General features: G+C 31.7%; 2 protein-coding genes across 4 annotated transcripts in view; one reads left to right on the top strand and one right to left on the bottom strand.

Moving 5' to 3' along the window:
* Nucleotides 1-23779, bottom strand: part of LOC105339282 (limbin) — a 502381-nt gene that overhangs the window by 435745 nt on the left and 42857 nt on the right. The window lies entirely within an intron of this gene.
* LOC105346400 (transient receptor potential cation channel subfamily M member 2) overlaps nt 5995-23779 on the top strand; it is a 37007-nt gene continuing 19222 nt past the window's right edge. Inside the window, exons 1-7 of one of the 3 annotated variants that reach the window (XM_066068020.1) lie at nt 5995-6195; nt 11690-11867; nt 13474-13628; nt 13752-13899; nt 20285-20432; nt 20628-20739; nt 21293-21392. In XM_066068020.1, coding sequence (XP_065924092.1) covers nt 6151-6195; nt 11690-11867; nt 13474-13628; nt 13752-13899; nt 20285-20432; nt 20628-20739; nt 21293-21392 — 886 coding nt within the window. In that variant the 5' untranslated portion in view covers nt 5995-6150. The remainder of the gene's footprint in view (nt 6196-11689; nt 11868-13473; nt 13629-13751; nt 13900-20284; nt 20433-20627; nt 20740-21292; nt 21393-23779) is intronic. The other 2 variants (XM_066068022.1, XM_066068021.1) reach the window with 2 other exon arrangements.

Below are 23779 nucleotides of genomic sequence, written 5' to 3'. Positions count from 1 at the left end.
ACAAAAGTCTACCACTCAAACGTGGATCAATTTTAGAACAAAAATACATATCCTGGATTCATTAAAGAGTCTGTATTTTAACGTGGCAAAAAAATATTTTAAAACAAGACAAGTTGAAAAATAAACTTGAGGACCGGAAGTGATGGCGGACGTTCAGATGTGCGAAGAGCACTGGAGCTGAAGAATAACAATCATCACTGAAAGTTTGAGAAACAGCGAGATAAGATAGGCTTAGCGAAGTTAGATTACTGAATTCAATTACAATGTATATTCCCCAAAATTGACTGACATTGTCTGACATTTACTGTACATTAACTGTACTTTATTGTACCTTTTACTGACTACCTCTGTTCCGCACTGTACAGTCCAACTGAAGCACTGTACCTCACTGTACGGCACTGTACAGGGAACTGACCAGCACTGTACCCTACTGAACGCCCCTGAACCATTTATTTGAAAAATAAAATCGTTCTAAAAATCTTTATATAACAATAACATTTTGTACATAGAGAAGAAAGCATTTATTCAATATGTTTTACATGTTTAAGGTAGAAAACGAAATTTCTAATCACATATTACAATTTGAGGAGAAATCGCTATTGGGTTTTTTTTAAATCTGCTTCTAAGTGTGTAATATGGCAGTTTTCTATATATTACGATAGTTAATGTACTTGTATTATTCGTTAGCCCTTAAAAAGAACCAAATGCTAGATTTTCTTGTAACTGTGCAATTATACTTCAGTTGTTGTATATTATATAAGGTGAATCAGAGTTTTGCTATTTGAGTTTTTAATCACCGAATCAAAATCGGTCTCCTTATATGTAAGGGTATAAAATAAGGATATAGAATAAATTGATCATTACAACAGTAACTTTATCGATAGAGCCGGGCATCGTGTCTCGATTGTTCTGATGATCCGCGTCTCGTGGCTCAAATTGATCTGATTGAAACTTAATGTGCTTCCAATTGATATTGTGCACATATCATTTTTGTTTTGATCATTATTTGACACAGATAATCTACATTATCAACACTGACAGTGAAATGATTCTTTCTTACAATAACGATGTTTTACCCAGATGAGCTATGATGCATTAGATTTAAACCAAAAAACCAAACCAAAAACAAAAGGGGGAACTGTTGGTCGACGATAGGTGTGAATACCCTTCAACTCTCACAATTGTATACTGACTTGCATTATATAGCAATGTTATTTAGGTATTTGAATCCCAGATTGATATCATCGTTGAGATGAGCAATAACGTTTATAGGTCTTTTTCAGTCAATTACAACAATAAAACATTCCAAACTTCAATACAATTAGATTTGTTGTTCTTTTTCCAAACTTTATATTTTTATTAAGAGTTGTGTGACTGAAAAAAATACTGGATAATACACATATGCACAATTTAATTGGAAGCACATTAAATTTTAAATACTTGAAAACATCTGAACAACAGACCTTTGGCGAATCAGACAAAAAGCACATGGAACATCGTGAGCTTAAAGGGTTTGGATTTAGCCGTTACAATTGCCTTTTTCATATTCTCATCATTGTACATCCCCCATTCTGGATCTCTCGGTAAACAGAGAAGTTCCACTGATGCTCCTTTGTGATTATAATGAGACCTTCCAGTAAACCCTAGAAAATAAAATCTCACTTGAACCTCTAGCCTGGATGAGCTATTTATTTACGACGGACAGCGGTAGTTTTTCTCACCTGAATGGACTAACTCGGCATTGGAAGGGCACATTTTCTTTCCCCATATATTGTAAACTGTACTAACATTACAGGTGGCTTTCAAAACACCAACACATTTATTTCATTGACAAGTTATGCTTAAACTTCTAATACTTCATCATAAAGTCACTTGATCAAAAGAGCCAGATCAACAAATTTTTATCAAAGACGACACCATAATAATAGTAATGAAAAACCTCTGATGCGTTGCATATCAAATGTTTTGACTGTCCTTAAAATTATCGTTTTAAAGATGTATCTATTTTGGTTTCATGTTTTAATAACTTTATTCCAGTTCAATATAAAGTCCAAAATATCATTTCTTGTAATGTATTAGTTCAAGCAGATTAGCTTATTTTTTCTTGGAATGCTTTATAGAGAATTAACCTCCTTTTAAAAAAGCAAAACTGAGACTGATGTGTGTAAATCGTTTAGTCTTAATGTGTACAAACATGTTGTAAATTTATTACCTTCCTTTATAAATTTATCATTTTACATTTTATTAAAAATTAAGAAACACAGTATAAGCTCATTTATATATCGTTGTTAATTGAGCTGACTCAGCGTTGAGTATACATTAAATACGAGGGAGTATTTGTTTTGTGTTGGTTTATTTTTTCTTTTTTCTTTTTTTTTTTTGGTGGAGTAAGTATTTTTATAATTTCAATGCTGGGTTTTTGGGTAGCATTTCTGTCACCATTGATTCAAAGACCTCAGTGTTTGAGGTGTATAATAGTTATTTTGCAACACTCATGTTTTCACTATAAACTAAAAATTAACCTCAAGAACGTTATTTTTTTTAGTTCCTCTTTTCCGTGTAATATGATGCAAGAATTCCTTGGAAAACAATTGCTATCAATAGGAAGAAATTTTTTAGGGTTTCCATAATAAAGCAGGTTCAACAATGAGACGAGGTTGCTCGCGAGCTTTTGCTAAATTTCTCTATACCTGCAATACAAATTTTGACAAGCGTTTGCAAGAACCCCTAGCTGCAGGTCTGTAACACCCGGTGTGAAAAAATCGGATGGACGACATGGGAGCTACAGTGCCTCCCATAGTAAAAATCTGCAATTTACGGCGCACACAGATTTGCGCTAGTTTTGGACTGATTAACCCTATTTTCGAACACATTATGTGAATAAAATTAGTACCATTAACTTCTTCATTCAATTTATTGCTGAAATAGGTACTTTACTTGCCTCAAACTTTCTCTTAAACACACTGCCGACCTCAATATTGAGGTATGTTAAATACACATCGAGCTCGAGAGTCGCCATTTTTAAATGTAAACAAACTGCATCACTTCACATTACTGAGCTGGTGATGGAGTTTAAAATGATATCAGAGGCAAGAAAAGTGATGATGTCTGTAAAATGTCCAGGGAATTATTTGGAATCAAAATATTTCTATAGAATGTGTTGGAAAATTAGAATAATAAGCTCAAAACTAGCGCAAGTCTTTATGCGTCGTAAATTGCAGTTTTTTTACTATGGGAGGCACTGTAGCTCCCAGGTCGTCCATCCGAATTTTTTCAGACCGGGGGCTACAGTCCTGCAGCTAAAGCACCCCCTGCTGAACAAGCAATCTTTGTATTAGGATACAATTCAATCGTATATAACTTTGTACGGATTTACACAACACTGTCTACAACAGCATTTGTAAATGAGAGCAAAGTGCAGTTAAAAGATTTTTAAAGGGGTTAATTCTCTATAAAGCATTTCGAGAAAAAATAAGCTAATCTGCTTGAAGCAATACATTACTAGGAATGATATTTCGGACTTTTATATTGAACTGGAATAAAGTTATTAAAACATGAAACAAAAATAGATACATCTTTAAAACGACTATTTTAAGGCAAGTCAACACATTTGATATGCAACGCATCAGAGGTTTTTCATTACTAATATTATGGTGCCGTATTTGATAATAATTTGTTTAATCATTTGTTTTCTCAATTTCAATGAATGTAAGCCCTGAGTTGTTCGGGTGCAGTCATTGTATTTGCACGTTATTTGTCATACTCAAACGCGAAGGGTGATACAAGTGCAAGTAGTGAGGTCTACATTTTGTGGATTTATAATAAATTTTAACAGTTATGAAAACACAGTTAATTGCCAATTTATTAGTATACAGTCTGTTCATTTTTCTTCAATTAATTAAGTAATCCAGTTATGAAAATAATTGTTTTATGTATTCTCAGATGTCTTTGTTTTCTTTTGCTACTTAATGTTGCAAAATAGAATTAAGTACATGTACCTATTAAGCCGGACATATCCAAATTTGTACTGTTCGGTGTTGATGCCGTTTTAATTCAATAGAGATCAATCGGTAATTTGCAGAAAATTGAATTCATACATAATAAGCTATCCATTTAGTTAATAAATGGTTAATGAATAAAGTAAACATTCTCTATTGTGAGGAAAGGTACGTCTAAAATACCATAAAATGGAATGGAATGGTGATATCAAATTGTAAGTATAGATATTTAGATGACTTTAATCGTATAATTCAAATTAATTAAATTACTAAAATATGATTTGACTCTAGGTTTTGTGCTGTATTTTTTACTTGCAAAATTTGCAAAATAAGCAACCATAATTGTACATGTAAAACGTAAACCCAAGGCTAGGATCTGTGATGGTATGACACCTTAAAGAAACGATACTATGATCACAGGCATTTATAGGAACTCAAGGAGCTTAGAGGGATAGAAAAATGGCCATGGTGAACATGTGAATTTCTAAATTGTCTTCCGAATCAAAAACTTAAGTTTGTAGAGATTAAAGGTGTTCCATGCTCTATTTACAAACGGTAAAGACGGACATTCTGTGTTTTATTCTGTTTGAACAAGCACAGCTTCAACATGTCGTATTTGATAGGTTTTTGTTTTCCATTACAATACAGAGGAATGAAATATCATATAGCTAACATGATTTGATATTTAAATATGTTTTCTTTTTAATTAGCTAGTCGTTTTATACAACCGTCTTTAATACCTTTCCACCTACAATAGACATAGTTTTGGCCTAGAAATATTCCCATATCAACAGACAATAATCAAAAATCATTATGAGATCATTGCACCCTTTATTCACAAAAAAACTGTTGCAATACATATAATTTTCGGTAAAATATTTCACCAAATATAAACATTAACAACATCGTGCTCTGAAAGTAAAACTTTCAAATATATCGATAAACCGTCTTAATGCATGTTCATTAATTGATATATTTAAGCCTATGCACACGGGGTCTAAACTTATCCAGGCAAAGAACTAATGAAAAAGCAGTCAAAAATATTAAAACGCAGTTTTGAAGACAGCGATTTAATTCAATTTGATTTTAAAAAAAAAAATAGAACCTTAGCATGCCAATTGTCCAGCTATCTAAAATCAATTGCGTCGTTAGATTACACAACACTCGTGTACAGGGATCCTTGTCATTCAAAAGACTGCTTTTTGTAAATTTTAAAAAAAATTCTGAAAGGCATTTAAATCTTTGAGATGGTTGACGGTTTGTTATTGTCATTTTTGTTTATTGAAACAGGAGGCCTAAGGGCAACATCGCTCACCTTACTAATAATAATCAACAGAAGCTTTAGACCCTTATCAGAGTATCAAATATCAAGACAACTTTGCAGAGTATATTGAATTTCAAAGATTTTTAATTTTCTTTCGAACACTTACATATTTAAGTTTAATACTGAGCTCATTTCGTCGTTTCAGGTTTTGAGAAAAAGATTCTAAGAATTTTTTTCTATATATGATAATGTTAAAATTTCATTGAAACCCCGCCCTGACTCCGGGGATCATGATTTTTTCAAAGTTGGCCCCCAATTGTGGCTCAACCCTACCCCCGGGGATGATGATTTGAACAAACTTGAATCCACACTTCCTAATATCACTTCCACACAAATTTCAGCTTTTCTTGCCGAATGGCATGAGAAAGGATTTTTGAAAAATACCAACGAATTATTAATTATACAAAATTATGTCCTCTGTAAAGATTGTGTGGTCTTTTATTTGATCAAATTTGAATTCTCTTTACCCAATAACCCTTCTGCCTAGTTTGAATGAAATTTTCCCTGCAGTTTGAGAGAAGAATATAAAAATGTGAAAATATTACGTACAACAACGACGACAACGACAGACAACGGACACATTTTGATCAGAAAAGTTCACTCGAGCCTTCAATTCAGGTGAGCTAAAGAGCTCTAGCATTGAGACAAGTATAAGGTTTTTCGCCATATCACCAAAAAATTTCCACCACTTAAGCTTTAAGAAATGTAGGTACTCAGACAAGTACTCTTGCGCACTTAGTTTACGCATTCTTTTCATTTACAAGTTCCAGAAAACGGTTGTCTTTTAAAGACATATTGGTTTATGCTAGTAACCATTGCAGAGGAATCATGTCAAAGAACACTTCGACGGCTTCCAAATCTCAAAACACTCAGGTAATTTTTCCTCCTTTGAACGTGTCTTTATTTGTTTGAAATCCTTTTAAGAAAGTGAGGCAATCGTTATCTCATTTTATGTCATCGGTAATATAAAATGAATTTGTTTTGGATTCAAAATGCGGTTTTTTTTGTACGCGTGTACGCATTTTAAATTTGTGTGCATATTGAGATGTACAAACAAATGCATCCAATGATGACATTATGTACACCCTTATTGATTTTTCTTTACAAATAACAAATACTTTAAAAAGTGTTTAAAAACTTAACTTAATTTTGAATCACCTTCAATTGTTATTCTCATGCACATTTGAGGACTATGCAACAGATTTTAATTAATTTTGATTTGACATGAAGTGAAAATTTGTTAGTTGCATATGGCATGTACATGTACCAGTATAAGTGTTTGCAGAAGATAAAGAATCGAAATCGGCGTTCTTTCGACTTAAAATCAGATGTGACGTTTTTGACAAAAATAATATTGACTTATTATTTAAAATCAATATATATAGGAGTAATGGTTTGATTCTAGTTTTGTTGGCTTGAAACTGGCCGACATTCAATACCAAATTTAATTTTTGAAGCATTTACTCGTATATATACTTTTTTTTAAATTGTACACTTATGATTGGATACCATGAAACGTAAATATAAATCGAAAGTCTTAATTTAAATTATAAATTTTACTTCACCGTCTAGATGTATTAGCATTTCATTGAAAGAGACATTAATCAACATTGATCACATGTCTTCTTATTTTTCAATTTTCAATTTATTTTTACTTTCGGTTTTACTAGATGTAGTGTATTTGGCATTGATTTTAAAGTCTCAAAATTAAGCATAACACTTCGTTTACGTTACATTTAGCCAACACGTGTAGAAGAAAGAGTTTTCTTTAAAACATCAGTGGAATATAACGGCAGTCGTGTTCTCCCTTTAAATCAAATGAAACAGTCCGCTGCAAATTAAACACGACAAGTCAAAACACGTAACTTTAAATTGTTTTGTTATATCATTATAAAGAATATGCACTTTGCGATCTAGTTTCATTATTTTTTCTAAAGTGTTGACAAATATGGAACTTAGTTTATAAAACATTTTTTTTAAAGAATAATCCCTATTGAACTCTACTTACTGTATAATGCAGATGAAATAGAGATAACAGTCTTTTCTCTATCAATGCCTTTTCACAAACGTATTAAAACTTGGTATCAATTGTAAACATTGATTAAGAAATGATCAGCAATTTAAAGTTCACCTGGTTATGAACTTTTCATACGAATCTTTGTGAGTTTTCTGTATTTTTGTTCTCATAAATACAGAGACATTTTCAATAAACATGGGTCGTATTTTTTTTTATATTTAACATCAATTTAAAGCTTTGAAAGAAATGTTGTAATCATATTCCTTCTACAATTCTACTTCTACTAATTATCATGCTGTAGAAAAGAATGAAACGACTTTAACACCCTTGAACAATTTTAAAAGCAAAATACACGGTATATTAGTACATGTATATCAAACAAATGATTAATAAAAGAACATAAAACAGTTGCAATTTAAAAAAATGCCACTCTGATCAAAAATACAGAGGCGTGCCAAAAGTGGAGATAGTTACATGTTAGTCTCTTCTTTCCTTTACTTTCGTCAATAACGGTAAGTTCATATGTGAATATCTCGGATAAAATTTCAGTTATTCCTCTTGTTTTGTAAACTAATAGTTATGACGTAGAAATGTGACCTTGGGGGTAACAGGAAGTATGACATCGTTTGCTAGTCTATATATATCCTGTTAGTTCAACAATAGCAACATAAAGACGAGAGTTGTCATTGTTAGAAAGAAATGCATCCGTTGAGTATACAGAGGGTGTATCAATGGGTCAGAGATTGCTAAGCAAACAGAGCATCCACTACCAACTGTGTATGGAGTTTTGAGACGTTTGAAAGACCGAGGAAGTGTAAAAAACCAATGTAGAAGTGGAAGGCCATATTTGTTGTCATTGAGGGATACTCGGAAACCTGGATAAGTAAAAGCAAACAGAAAACATCTCCTTTATGATATGTGCAATATTTTTTGAGTTAAGACCTCAAACTATGTCAAAACGAAAAACCCATATAAAAATATACGAGGAAAAGTTCCACAAGTGTGTTGTGTGAAAAAGGCGACTTGCATGACGTAGAGTGAACAGACAAAAAATAGTAAATGAGCACTGGAGTAGAGTTATATTTAGTGTGAGGTGGAAGTGGGTGTGGACAAACGTGATTTAGTTTGGAGACGACCAGGAGAAGAATGAACACCCCGTTTGTTTCAGTCCCAGTCACGGAGCACGCATGAGTTTAATGATATGGGGGTGTATTACCTACGAAGGTCTGGGAACCATAACAATTGTCAATGCTCCAAAATATTTAGATATAATTGAAAACAACGTCTGGCCAATTTTTGCTCGTCATTCCCCAAATAACGACTACATATACCAAGATGACAGATTAATTGTATGGAATTTGGCACGCGTTAGTAATATTTCAAATAGTATAAGCGAACCTATGAAATTTTTAAAACTTAATGTTTAGACTGTTCATATACTGATAATTTGCTTCTTCATGTAGTTGCGTTTTTGTTTTGTTCCAATTTTCATACCACGTACCGATAAATCAGAAGAATCTAATAAAATTTCAATAAAATAAACATAAGCAATGCATCGTTTTAAGATTTGTAGATAAACTCGTTGATGAACTTTAGCATCTCTCTGTTGATGTTGTGCTAAATAGCAAGGCCTAGTTGTCTATTTTTAAAGATCATTTGTAAATGAGCGTTTATTATAACCAGTTATACGACAATTGATTGGAATAGATTTATATTCAACATAACGATCAAGCAGATTGTTCTTAATTTACATTAATTTGAACACTCATTTTTTTAAAACAATCAGCCCTAAACTGTGCATTTTTACTAATGGAATCGAGATAACAATATTGCATTTTTTAATAATCAATATTATTTTTCCTTTTACTTCTATATCATTGTCAATGAAGGATTCAAATTGTTACATCGTGGAGTTAGTGGTATTTCCCGGGAAATGCTGGGAAGTAAAATTCAACTACATAGTATATTCAGTCCCAAGTTTCTGCTTCCACCGTAATATCTCGATAATCACAAATACCTTTGTGCCCAAACAACATTAATTTGCTTGAACGAAAAACAAATCTATATTATCTCTCCTGAAACGTTCCCTCTGCCTCTTCAGGTTTTAATAAATAACCAAAAAAATAGAAAGTCTCCGGGGATTTTGCACTACATAAAGTACCCCGGTTAATAACGTTTAAGAGGTGTTCCGAGTACTTCCGAATAGAGAAAAGATGTCACCATGTCCCATTTTGAATCTCCTTACAATGTTTCAGTGAGGCATTTTTAATAGGCAACCAAAAATCAAGTGCCATTCGTTGAGTTAAATGCAAGTTACAGAGCTTACAATTTTTGCTATGTAGACAACGCGTTTGTTTACATTTTGAACGTTTAAGTGAAAACTTCAGTTTTATACCAAAAATAAATGTGGTAAACCTTAAGATCTGTTTATTCATGCTTGAATTAAATAAGAAGATGGAAAAATCAGCTTGAAAAAGAACTGTTACTGGTATATTGAATTGATGTTAACAAAAACAGGGCATGAGCCTTGTTTACATGACAAAGAATTATGAGTCCTGTATCTTCCTTATAACTTCACTACTGACTCTCCAATTTCATTTGGTCATTGGAAATACATTCCTAAGGCATTGTACATTATAAAAACAGAAAAAAAGAATTTGACTAAAATCATGAACATGCCCCTTTAATCAAATCTGTCGGGATATATAGACAATAGTACACCTTGTCAACTATGGCATGTTATCGTTGTCTTTGATTTTAACAAGTTTTGGCTACCCGGAAATGCAATTAATTTCTATTTATGAATACTCAAAACATGGTTCATTCATTTTAACAATAAGATGCTTTCTTTGATGATTTATTCGGTTTATGAAGGTAGCGACAGTGTAGAAAAAAATACATAACCCGCGTGAACGGGTTATGTTAATTTTTCTGCAATGATTATATATTATATAAAGCAAGCAAATGTACGTATACAGTTATGTAATTGTCAATCCGCATAGGGAAAACATTTCATTGATTTATATATACTTGTGATTCATTTGCATACGTCGGTCTGTTTGGAGTTTACCTGATAATACCGAGCGCAGCGAGAGGCTGGAGAAGCCCGCTATGCGAAAAAAACCCTTATTACAGGACGTATAAATAAGAAAATCAATGTCAAATGAAAGTTAGATAAGGGCTACTAACAGTTAAAAAAATAAAATACTTCCAGCTTCTTTCCCCCGCCATATTGGCAATCAACTTGTTTGACAAAATTAACTATATCATGACTGGCGCTTTTCGATGTATATTAGCTCTCATCTCTATTAAAGGGGCATGGTCACGATTTTGTCAAATATTATTTTTCCGATTTTAATGTTTACAATGCTTGAGTAGGGTATTTTTAATAGGCAACAAAATTTTCAGTGTCATTCTTTGAGTTATGAGCGAGTTACAGAGCTTGCAATTCTTTGATATGTAAACATTGCTATTGTTTACATTTTGACTGTTAAAGTGAAAATTCCTGTTTTAGGCCTAAAATGAATGTGCTAAACGTTAGAAACTGTTTCTTTGTGCTTAAAATGAATAAAAAGATAAACAAATCTGTTTGAAAAAGGATTTTACTGGTACAGTAAACCTATGTAAACAGAAACAGGACACGAGCCTTGTTTACATACCAACAAACCCTCAGGTTGTATCTTGCTTATAACTCTACGACTGACTCTAAAACGTTTTTAATCATTAAATATGCATCCTTAAAGCATTGTAAATAATAACAAGAACAAAATAGAATATGACCAAAATTGTGAACTAGCCCCTTTAAAAACTTTCCAACATTTCAATCTTAAGTAATTTAGATAACATAATCGACAGTGCAAACAATATGTGCTACAAAAGTACGTTAAACATAACAAATAGCTTGTTTTATGCAAGATTTTTTCAAAACATTTTTGAGAAAATATCACGAAATCGACGTTTTAAATTCTGAATAAAGTAACACATTTCAATTCATAAACATTTGAAAGTAATATGGGAGAAAGAAATAGCAGAGGTTAAAAAAAATATATATTATCCAATTGTAAACCTGACGTTAGCCTATGGAGTCTCTTGGTAGCTTAACAAACGCATACTAGTTGCCTTGTCCTTAACAGAAAAAGACATCATTTGTCAATGGCATCATCATTTATGGTTGATATTTGAATAAACGTTATCACAACTAGATAGTGCTTTTAAAGATTTTGTTTAAGTTTAAAAATGCAAATATTTATAAGTGTACAGAATAACTAAGTATACTTCGTGATAAACAAATAATAAAGTAAATGTTATGTAATATATGCATAGTTATATACTTGTAAATGTTTATGAAAGAATATATCTGATGCGACGACTGATGCGGAGAAGACGTGGGATGACATTCTGGACGTGGTGAAATCAACACCCACCATGGTTTTCTCTGTGATCGGGGACTCTGATAGCTTCGTCCCCAGACCCTGGCCGAAAACTGTTTTCCAAACGGCGTTGATTGAAGCAGCAAAGAGTGGAGGAGGTATGGAATAAGTTCATCTTAATTGTCACAAAAGAGATGCAATTATTGCACTGCTTTTATAATGCAATATTTGGAATGGTGAAACATGATAAATGATGAAGAAGGGAACATCTTAAGAATGACATTTAATTTTAACTAATACCCCTAACTATACAGTACATGGGCATTATTACTTATACAGTTTGTTACTGACTGACTACAGAAATTTATCGGTTTGATCAATCTTATAGATGGCGAGGCGAAGCCCAGCCGTCAATGAGATTGATCAACAAGATGTATTTCTGTAGTCAGTCAGTAACAAACCTTATAAGTGTTTTGTTTTCCCGATGACTATCCTATCGATTGACACATTTATTCACAAAAACCGATGGTTGACGCAAACCCAGGTATACAGATTGCCTAACATCTCTTTAATTAAACTCATTTAAATTCTTTAAAATTATCAATCTCATCTTTCAAATACATGTAGTCTTTGAAAATCTTAGCTTTATCAATGTTTACGTACAGTGTTTTGTTGTTCTCCCTTTTCTCTGCAGAGATTTGAGCAAATCTCAATGCTGCTATTTTGTTCTGCACCAGACAAAACGGTGTGACATCAATATTTAAGGGGCAACTACTCTGATTTTAAAGAATTTCAAAGGGCAACTACTCCAAATATCGTAAGAACTTACGGCATGCGGTTTCTGTATTAAATGCTATAAAATGTCGAAATTCGGCAAATGACGACCATCTTGCCGAATATTAATTATCACTGAACATACATAAAGATATATGAGGTAGTCACGTGCAATATTTAAACCAATGAAAGTGTGACATTTCAGTCCGAGGGAAAACAAATATATATAGTAGTTCTCATCGATATTCTTAGACCCGAACATGTATGTATATCTAATCTGTAAACCATTATAGTTTGTTTAAGAATTCAAAATCTATGATTATTACAAGAAAAACAAAATAGCGGCTTTATAGCTGCTTGGTCCGATTTTTTCGTTATTACAGTATCAATTTTTTTTTCTAAACAAATCATTTATCTCAAAAAATTATGGACTTTCTCCTATTTACACCAGCATAATCAGTCGTCTTTCAAAGTTAGAAATATTCAAAGTAAATAAAATTATTTCTTTTTGGGCAAACGAAAAAACAAACAAAAATGCATCACGTGAATGCTCAGAAAACGAAACCGTTTGGTTTCGTCCCCCAAACAATTGGGGTTATTCAACCAGCATGCTATGCATCGATTGTAAAGAAAGCAAACTTCAGAAATATTAGCGAACAAAACGTCCACACGTTTATTTTTAATTTGCCTGATCATTTCGACCTTTATTTAAAACGATGTCAAGGTCGTAATACAACCATACTCGTCTCGTCTGTCAGGGGTGAATTTTAACTGGAGGCGAATTAAGGCGGTACCCTTTTATGTCGTTTGTTTTGTTAGCAAATTGTGTACGTATTTTTCTGCATTGAAATTTGGCTTAATTGACTGGCAAAACTACTGAAATGTCTATAATTATTAATAACTTAGAATAACCAACGTTTAAAAGCGTGCATAAAATTTGATAACAAATTGCTTACCAAGCAACTTTAAATAGCCGTTTTTTCTTAACAGAAACCTGGATTTTGTACCGAGGGAATAAGCAAGGAGTATCAAAGGTAGTCACAGACGCCTACAAACATTACGGGAACATGGAGTTTAAAACTGAGCATAAAGACATTGGTCATCAGGACCGACACATCAAACTTGTCAGTATCGTTGGGAAAGAGGTACATTAAATAATTAAACTTCTATGGCTTCAAATTATGCTTGAATTGTTAGATAATATACATTCGCAATTCACTATCTATTCGATCGAGTGAGCTTAAAATACTCAAATAAACAACTTTTAGACAATTCAGCTGTCAGCAGAGGAGAGAAAAAAGGCATACATACACAAAGCTATACATGGGAAAGGAGACGGATCCAAATTCCTTATCAGTTTTGAATCATTCGTTTCGGAGCAAGAAGTGTCATTTTTTAGCCAGAAAATGGAAAGCAGTAAGTTTTCACTGACTTTAAGTTACATTTAAATAGATATAGTCAAGTCAATCTACGTTTTACCAAACCTTGACAAAGGACTATGTGCGGTATTATGCATTTTTCGCCCCCAAAATTTAGATTTTTCAATTCAAATTACAACTTTGAAAAATAAAGTTGCAGATAGTTGAAATCATATTAAAAATAAGTATGTGAAAGGTTACCATCAAAGTGACGTCATAAGGTAGAAATGACGTCATGAGTTTTGTATTATTTTGATAAATTGATCTTTTGTTGCAAAATAAGGGTGTTTTCCGATGGTTTTTCGACTTGGAAAGATCAAGCGCAGGCTTGCTAAACTACCACTTTTGAGTATGATGTGTATAATTATAGGAAGAAAAAAAACATACGTTAAAATCGTACTTGAGCATACCTGCGCTCAATACTACCGAATGCAAAATATAAAGACAAAATTACAAAATTTTGATTTTTTTGCAAAATTGCGGGAATTGTATCATTTAGATGACGTCCTAGATAAACAGCGAATTAGTAATGATGACTAAAATTAAAAATAAAGCGAAAGGTATCCTCAGTACATGTACAATGATTTATGGAGATTTGATTTTTATACGACACTATTAAAAACATGTTTACATTTGGGGGCAGGAATGGAACTATACCAAAAATAGTCCTTTGCAACATATCATTATAGTAAAGCTTGAAGTTGAAGTGCCTAGACCACCATTTACTAAAAGTCTAATAAAATATCAAGCTGCCAAATGAAGAAATTTGGGATTCGTCTTTAATTCTAAAGTGCTCAAAAGCATATTATATTCTGCAATAAAATGGAAATGTCTTTTAGTTTTTTTTAAATTTTACTCCGTCATTTATGGTGAAATTCAAATATCGAGAAGATATTAATGTAATCTTTATTTTCACTTGTTGAGCCTACAAACGAAAATGTTATCCTAAAAGCTGACATGCATATATAAAGTATTTGGTCGCCTTATTCTTTTCCATCGTGCCGAGAAAGTCGGTTGCCTTCCAATCTAGGCATCAAGGTTGGACGCCTAGATCTATGCTTGAACTACATTTAGTAGTAATATTTTTTAAATAAAAATATACGAATCTAAATATAGTGAATATAAAAAAATAAGGGTACATTCTTTGAAAGAATTGCCAAGGTATCTGCATTATATTGCACAGATAGTGCTGCCTAATTTTGCGTGCACATCGAATACGTGTCGGTCATACTGAATGTGCAACGTCTGCATAATTTTGTAGAACTCGGCTGCACTACACTCAACATCGAAAATAAGATATAGTAAATCCAAGAAAGTAACAAATTTTCGCTATTATCAGTTTCTAAACACTCTTTTTTTCTGAACATGAACTTCATGTTGTCACTGCACGATCCTCAGCATGCGCATGTGCGATGATAATACAGTTCTAGTACGACGCAGTTAAACGATCTAAAATAATCAAGAATTTTTTTAAACATGTGTTCCTGGATTTCACACAGGGCGAAAAAAAAATCTTTAAGCAAGTCCTTAAAGGTGACTTAAAGGTGGCGTAAAGGTGGCTTAAAGGATAAACAATCTTTAAGCCACCTTTAAGCTGAGCTTATAGCTCCTTCATGTCCAAACTTCTTTAAAGTAGATCCAGTGTTCTGTGATGTCACACTTTTTGGTAAAACTTTGAATTCTTTAAAAATTGTGCAAGATAGTTTTATTTATTTTATGTGAATATTATCACATGGATGTAATTAGAATTATTGGTAGGTTTAAGATATTTTCGCACTTAATTTTATACTAAATTTCCAAATTTTTTATATATTTTATCTATGCAAAGGGGAAATAACTCTTATTCTGACTTTTCTCTCAGTTGTATGTCTAAATGCTATAGTTTTTCTTATCCCAACGATTAATTTTAAAATATTTTTGTAATTTCAGTTTTCTGATAAAGTTGACATTAAAATTAAACAAGAAAAACAAATTTCTGCCTACAAGATTTTACTTTTAACAAAAAAAAATACATTTTTCTAATGCTAAAATATATTTTTTAAGTGTGATAACATGTATATTTTTTCTAACAATTGATGACATTTAAGTCTATTAAGTCGAAATCAGTTCGGTTTTTCAACTTTCCTCAGAGAATTTTACGAGTATGGAGCTACCTTAAGTCACCTTTAAGCCATTTTTAAGCATCTTTAAGTGGCATTTACGCTCCCTTTTAGTAGTCTTTACAACATCTTTAAGTTCCTTTTAAGACAAGTTTGACCAAGCTAAACAGATTCGATATGGATGGGAGGAGGTGATCCGAGTGATGATATAATTTCCAAGGATAAGGGGGGGGGGGGGGCGAGGGTGTGTTCCAGGCGGTTTCAATTGTCGCTCCATTAAACACAGATCGCTATCATCAACACCGCTCCACTGGACACAGATTGCCGTTATAAAATTCTTCATTATCATTTTTTTTTTTTGGTTTCAAAATTATTGTAGGGGTTAGCGCAGTCTCTGTATCCAAATCTACGCATGAAATTATATTAAAGTATGTTTGTTTCCTATTATGAATAAATTGGTGAAATCTCTCTCTCTCTCTCTCTCTCTCTCTCTCTCTCTCTCTCTCTCTCTCTCTCTCTCTCTCTCTCTCTCTTAGTTCATTCGGTTATTAAACAAAACCAAACAATGGACCAATAATGCATAATTTAATTTAATGATCGATTTAAGATATGTATTTTTTAATTTTAAATATTTCTAGGTCTAATTCTCGATCTGCTAGATACATGGTAAACATAAAGAGTCTCTAAACTGCCATTGCTATATCGGGCAGGATATTACTGCTTTGTTTGTCTAGATATAGTTTTGTTCGTTTATGTATATCTAATTAGAGTCTATTGATTGTCCAGCTTAAGAAAACCCCTGCAACTAACACAGAATACACAAGATATACAATGTACACTACAGGTGTGCCGTGTGTCCAGGCGCACGTCAGGGTTTCTAAAGGCGTTGAAATCCTATCATGTACATGTATGCGATAAGTCTAGTAAATAAAAGTTTATTTACAATTGTAATTCATTTTTAAAGTATTATTTCCTAACTCTGGCTTTTAAAAATGGTACGTCTACAAATTAAAGATACATGTATGTAAGAGTAAAATCTAGATGCTAATTAATCATTGTACCGGTGATCATAAATGGGGGTTAATTATTTAAATATATGTACAAGGAATGTCACATACCTGGCCTGGTGCATCATACAATTGTATGTACATGTATATCTATACATCATTTGCAATTGCCACATGCAGTAAATACGTCACCGGTAATTGGTAATATATGATAGTTTAAAAATCATGTATAAAATTAAATATTTAAACATTTTTCATTTAATTTGTTATTCTTGATCTGTTGTAAATGTATAATAATCAATATTATTAAAAATATATATAACGGAACGGCGCCGTGATCAAGAAAACCGGGAAATTGCGTAGAAGTAATACCTTAATAGTTTCAATGCATTTAATTAAAGAGAAGGTTTCATCTTCTTCCTTGCATTTTATTTAGCTATAATTTAGGTGAACGTATATCTACTCGGTTTAAATTTATTAACTAAGTACTAGTAAGCCTATCGGTTTCCGTTTAGGTATAATATTTTTTTTCAATGAAGACCAAGTTCTGTAATTCATTTTAAATACATGCATGCATGTAATTTATAAATTAAATTATTTATAATTGATTGTTACAAACTAAATGGAAGTCAAAATCTTTTCAAGTAAAAAATACACACTCAACACATTGATTCAATGACCACTAATTAATAGGATATAAAAACAACTAATAACACCCATGTAAATGTGTTCGGAATGTTTTCTTTATCGTTGCTAAGTAAGTAATAAATCCAGAGGTGTTCGAATGAAAGTTCACGAGACTTCATCGAGATTTGTTCAGTTCCTGCGAAATTTCGAGCGGAAGTATAAGTGTTCGGATAATATTCTCAAAATACGTAAGTACTGGTCGTTTTTTTATATCATATCCTACTTTGATTTATGTTAAAACGGGAAAAGCTTTCAAGATGTATGTCTTATTTCACCATCTAGCAGTTATTTATATTAAACTTTAATATTCAGAACAGAGTTATCGTTCATGTTCAACCACGTGTAGAGTGGTTAAAAAATATAAACATTGGGTTGCTTAATAACATCATAGCCATGGTTGATGCTTGTGGTGTGCAATACCATGTTTTAAAAAAAAAATAATGGGTGTCTGTTTTGCATTAAAACTTAGTATATCGAGCCATTTTCAAGGAACATTCTGCATAAAATGGTAAAGTCTGTTTCACTTGATGTTATTACTAGGTCAGGCGCGGATCGAAAATTAATCCTCAGGAGGGATCTCTTTTAAGCATGTTAGTTGTTGCAACAGCAGACAAAAACTAATTTTTGTATAGTCACATTTATTTCTAGAACACATTTAATTCACCAATTAATGAAGATAAAATTTAAAATCAATAAACCTCCAGATTTTATATTTGACTACAAGAACCTAGATACTGTGAAATAGACTTTATACACGTGGTACGATTTTTACTGCGAAACTGAAAGGGTCAAATAAAACCACGTGGTCTAAAATTTGAATGAAAATAACATTCGCAGGGGTGAATAAGATATGAGTTGCCGTGGCGCAGATGGAGTGAGGAGATGCTGGTAAACGAAGGGTCCTGGGTTGAATCCTGGGGCATTTTGATTTTGTTTTTCATTTTATTTTCTAGAACATGAACCGTTTTCAATACCTTTTCTGTCATAAATATAATACATTTTGTTGGTAAATTAAGCACAATATTGAATTAACAGATTTTTTGATGGCTTAAAGGTGGCTTAAAGGTAGCTTAAAGGTGGCTTAAAGAAGTTTGGACATTAAGGAGCTATAAGTTGTCCTTAAAGGTGGCTTAGAGGTGGCTTAAAGATAGTCTTTAAGCTGCATTTTAGCCATTTTAACGCTTTCTTTAAGCCACCTTTAAGCAACACATATAGCTATATAGCTTAAAGGTGGATTAAAGATCGTCTTAAAACTACCTTTAAACACCTTTTAGCTATCTTTAAGGAGAACTTGAAGATGGTCATTCGTCCTGTGTCAATCTGTTCTTACAAATTTTTCCGTCCAATGGTACATTGTTCAAGAGAATGAAATACCATGAAGCATGAATTATGCTTTCGGCTTTATAAAAGATGTGTAGCGGTTAGCAGAACAATAGAAATCGAAAAGTAATATGGCAGAAGTCGGAGATAAAATGGAAAATTTGCGTAATTACTTAAACTTGAATCCGCGGCTATGGGCAACATATCTGTCTTCAGGCTAACTATTTGAAATCAAAGGTTACCTCTGTCAAAGTCAACATTAACATTTCATACATCTTTTACGGTTATGATGGTGAGTGTATGATGTTGGAAATGTGTCTAGTCATCATTTCTTTCCATTTGATTTTATCATAATTGCTTGAAATAAAACTATTAAGCGGTAATTGAAAATATAATAAACAAATATTGAAATATTGAAATATTGTCCCAAATGGGATAATATAATCAATGTTGCACGTAAACACATTCAACATTTGTTTTGTAATATGAAGAAACAAACCAAAATTCAAGAAAGAATTTGAAAACAGATTGCCGTGATTTTCTTAGCTTAACATAGAATTCACGATTCCATTTTACGCAAAAATCATTTCCAAAATATTATCGGCATCAAATGGTCACTGGTGATATTCTTCCGTCCGTAGGAATTAAGTTACGGATGTTCTACCTGATTTTATTTCACGGTAACTCGCAAATCCTTACATCCGTTATGATAGCTAACCGTCACTAGCGCGCGTTATTCAATTTGTATGTACATACTGTTGCAGTTATGAGACCACATTTTTCAAAAAATAATGATTCAATGCTTAAACGTCTTCTTTAATTTATAATTATTTATAAAAAAAACCTTATTACTTTGATATTATAAGGTCTATAATGATCAACAAACTTTGTTATTTGGTGTATTTTAAAACCTTATTACATCTTTATCCACCGGTAGGTCACAATGACCTACTTATTATTCATTGTCTAAATTCGTTATCATTGATAAATTAAGGCCAGTGATGATAAGATTGGTCTTTTGATACTACTTTGAATATAACAAGTTAATTTCAATTATCTTATCTTTATAAATATGTTTTATGCATTGCCAAATTTAAAATAGTATCTAATAATTTGTGTAAGTTGTAATATACATGTACATGTATTTTGGAAAGGTTTCAGATTTAAAAAAATAAAAAAATAAAACGTTTGTTCAGGTGTGCTATGTGGCCCATTGACATGTAGTGTAATTAATGCATTGTATATTTGAATGTTATTCTAAAAATTTCAGAAATGCCAATTCCCATTGCTATAATTCTATGTGAGGGAGACATCGATGACATTGCTCACGTAAATGAGGCACTCCAAAGAAAACTACCTGTCATTGTCATGAAGGGATCGGGAAAGGCTGCTGACTTGGTGTCTGCCTATTTGGAAAAGTAAAGAAATTAAACAAAATTAACATCCCCTACCCCCCCCCCCCCAAATGATCAAATTGTTCTAAATGATAAATATCATTTAAAAATAAAATAGGATTCAATTTGTTGGATTTTTATCATTATCAATCTATTCTGCTGGCTGATAAAATATATATCGTGAGTCTGTTGTAATGTTTTTAACATTTCTATTCATAGTCCAAATGATCTTCGTAAAAAAGCTAGCGTTTTATTTGGTATTCGGTTTGATGGAGAGCAATATACTGAATTGATACAACATATGCAATCCATTAAAGAAAAAAGCGATTTAGTAAGTATTCTTTTCAACGCTTTGATTTTTAAAAATATCCATATCCGTAAAAAAAAGCATTTCCCCAATCAATCTATTTAACGTAATGTGAAACGAATACATTTTCACATATAAATATAAAAAAAAAAAAAAAAAAAATATATATATATATATATATATATATATATATATATATATATATATATATATATATATATATATATATATATAAATATATATATATATATATATATATATATATATATATATATATATATATATAATCCAAAATGAGTGAAAGTTATGTATGTTCACCTGAAGAAGGATGTAAATCCAGAAAGCGCTAGTGAATAGAAACTTTGGAACTGTTCATTTTCTCTTTCTTTTTTGATTATATATATATATATATATATATATATATATATATATATATATATATATATATATATATATATATATATATATATATATATAAACATTATCTCCCTTAAATAAGACTTTAAAATTTATTCAAACAGACTGTATGTAAGCATTAAATTATCAAAACAAAGTACATTTTGTGTTTGTCTGGTAGGTTGGTGTATTTGATCTTCACAACAATGACCCACTAATGTTGTCCAATGTCGTAGGAGAGGCAGTAGTTAGTTGCTGGTCAATCGAAAAACTGTTGCCCGGTGAGTATAGCCACATTTGATAAATTGCATTTATTTTGTCTTAAAAATTAGATTATCGATGTATTGGTTTTAAAATTTAAATATGTTTTTGAAAAACAAACAAAAAATGCATTATGAAAACTCCATTTATTTGTATCATATTTTGGTGTTATCATGCCTGATGAGATGAAAATTGTTTTTGTTTTTAATTTTTCTCATTGTGTTGAATGAAATAGGTATGAATTATTTTGTAGTGTTAAAAAATATAAATTCATTTATACTACTTTGAATAATTCGCTTAGAGTAAAAATAAGTTAGTAACATGACGTTACGACCCCCAAAAAATAATAAATAATTCCAAATCTATTCCAAATCTATGTATAGTATTATTAGAAAAATAAGTCTCTTTAATCTGCCCTGGGCCTAGAATATCAGTTTGATTTGTTTGATAAAGTAGCAGTCCTGGTATTGATCTATGGTTGTGACAGTTGGGTTACGAGAATATAGTGCAGAATAAAAATTATTTGAAATTTTCAAAATATGTTCTATGTTTAAAAAGTAGCATGCCATCTTGAATGGTCTATGGCGAATCAGGTCGTTATCCATTGTATGTTACTGTGTATTCTCGAATGATCTCGTATTGGACAAATACGATTAAAGGTTAAGACAATAAGATTGTGTTTATAGTATATAAGTATTCATCAAACCGATTTATGTGTAATAACGACTGTGTGTTTTTATATGACACTTTAGACTTTTGTGGTTTTTCTATGATATGGACAGAACAATGCACTACAATATTTAATGTTAAGTGAATTTCTGCTGTATCAAACAAAGGTTACAAGACCAGTTTATTCGGAAACGGGTAAATAATATAGATAATCCAATGGTCAAACATATAATATTTATAAACAAACTTTGGATTTGAAAAATACTTAAGCATTCTACGATTGCGAAAAAAATTGAAAACCACTTATTAAGTTCAGAACAGCAAAACACCGTTTAGCGATTGAAACTGGTAGATGGTACATTTATGGAATTCATGTAAATGACAGGAATTTCACACACTGTAATACTGGTAAATAAGCGGACGAATTTCACTTTACGAAAACAACATTGAAAAAACTAAGCACTTTTATTTCAAACATCCATAAGCAAGTCTGCTGTACAGAGTAACTTATATGAGTATTTATTATTATAATTATTTACGTATCAAATACCAAACTTTGTATTCATTATGCAACCTGATCATCCACTTTTTTACTGCCTTTTTTGGTAATGCTTATTGACACTTGTATTGTTATGTTGTATTATAATATTATGCATTATTAGACCGTTGATATTACGATTTAACCGAAACTTACACAGTTTTGTACCTCATTTACCATTGGATATATATGGTCTGAGTGAATAAATAACCGAATTACTCCCACTCGTAACTACAACCAATGACATACTTACATGACTAATACATGTTAAACGCTTTGTAATTGCGTCAATCGCTTACAAAGTTAAAGTAAAATACTACACTTAACTTTTATTTAATGCATTGTTAAAGTATCATATTTAGAAAAATTTGAAATAATAAAGAGAATATAACCTACCTTTGGACGATAAAATTGCGTTTCAGATATGATACAGGGTGATCCATAAATTCTGATACTGTTTTGGATTCCCATTACAGTTTAAAAGAATAAATTAAAATTCAGTAAAACAAATCATATGAAAAAAAAACAAGGAATACGGCTTATGCTATGTAGACAAAGTGATGTTTGCGTGACTTACATAGCAGTGCAGTGAAACTAAATACTAACATCAAAATAGCAAAATTACGTCATAGGTTTATTTGACGTCTTTTATTTTGCAGATTTTTATTTAAAATTTTAAAGAAAAATTGTCATTGCATCCTGTTTTACACTTCTGTTTGGTTCTTCTTTATATTTCTTTCAATTACCAACTTTATTATTCAATATTTTAAGGCTTTTTTATGAACTTAATCGACCGTTTAATAACATCAAGTGAAACATCACCACCCAAGGTTCACACTATGGTTTTGAGTAAGCAGTAAGTCACCTTTTGGGCTCAGTCCTAAAAATAATAAAACTGTCTCCATTTTTTTTTGGGGGGGGGGGGGGGGGCGTTCAAATCATAATACAATCATTGATTATTCTTAAAGGTCATATGAAACGATATCCTGACCATACTGAGTTATATACGGGAATGAGTTCATAAGAGCTATTTAATAAGACTGACATTGTTTTTTTAAATATTTTATGCATCATGTGAGCGCCATAGTCGATCAAAATCACTTAATCGGGAAAAGGAACATTGGTTTACGCGGCTTACCTCCCTTGCTTATGACGTCAGTAAGACCCAATGGTCATATAAAGCTTTGTTGTGAATACAAA

This window comes from Magallana gigas, chromosome 8 (assembly GCF_963853765.1).
Source record: "Magallana gigas chromosome 8, xbMagGiga1.1, whole genome shotgun sequence".
Classification (NCBI taxonomy): Eukaryota; Metazoa; Mollusca; class Bivalvia; order Ostreida; family Ostreidae; genus Magallana; species Magallana gigas.
The sequence above is the reverse complement of the archived record's forward strand: the minus strand, read 5'-3'. Positions and strand labels throughout refer to the sequence as shown.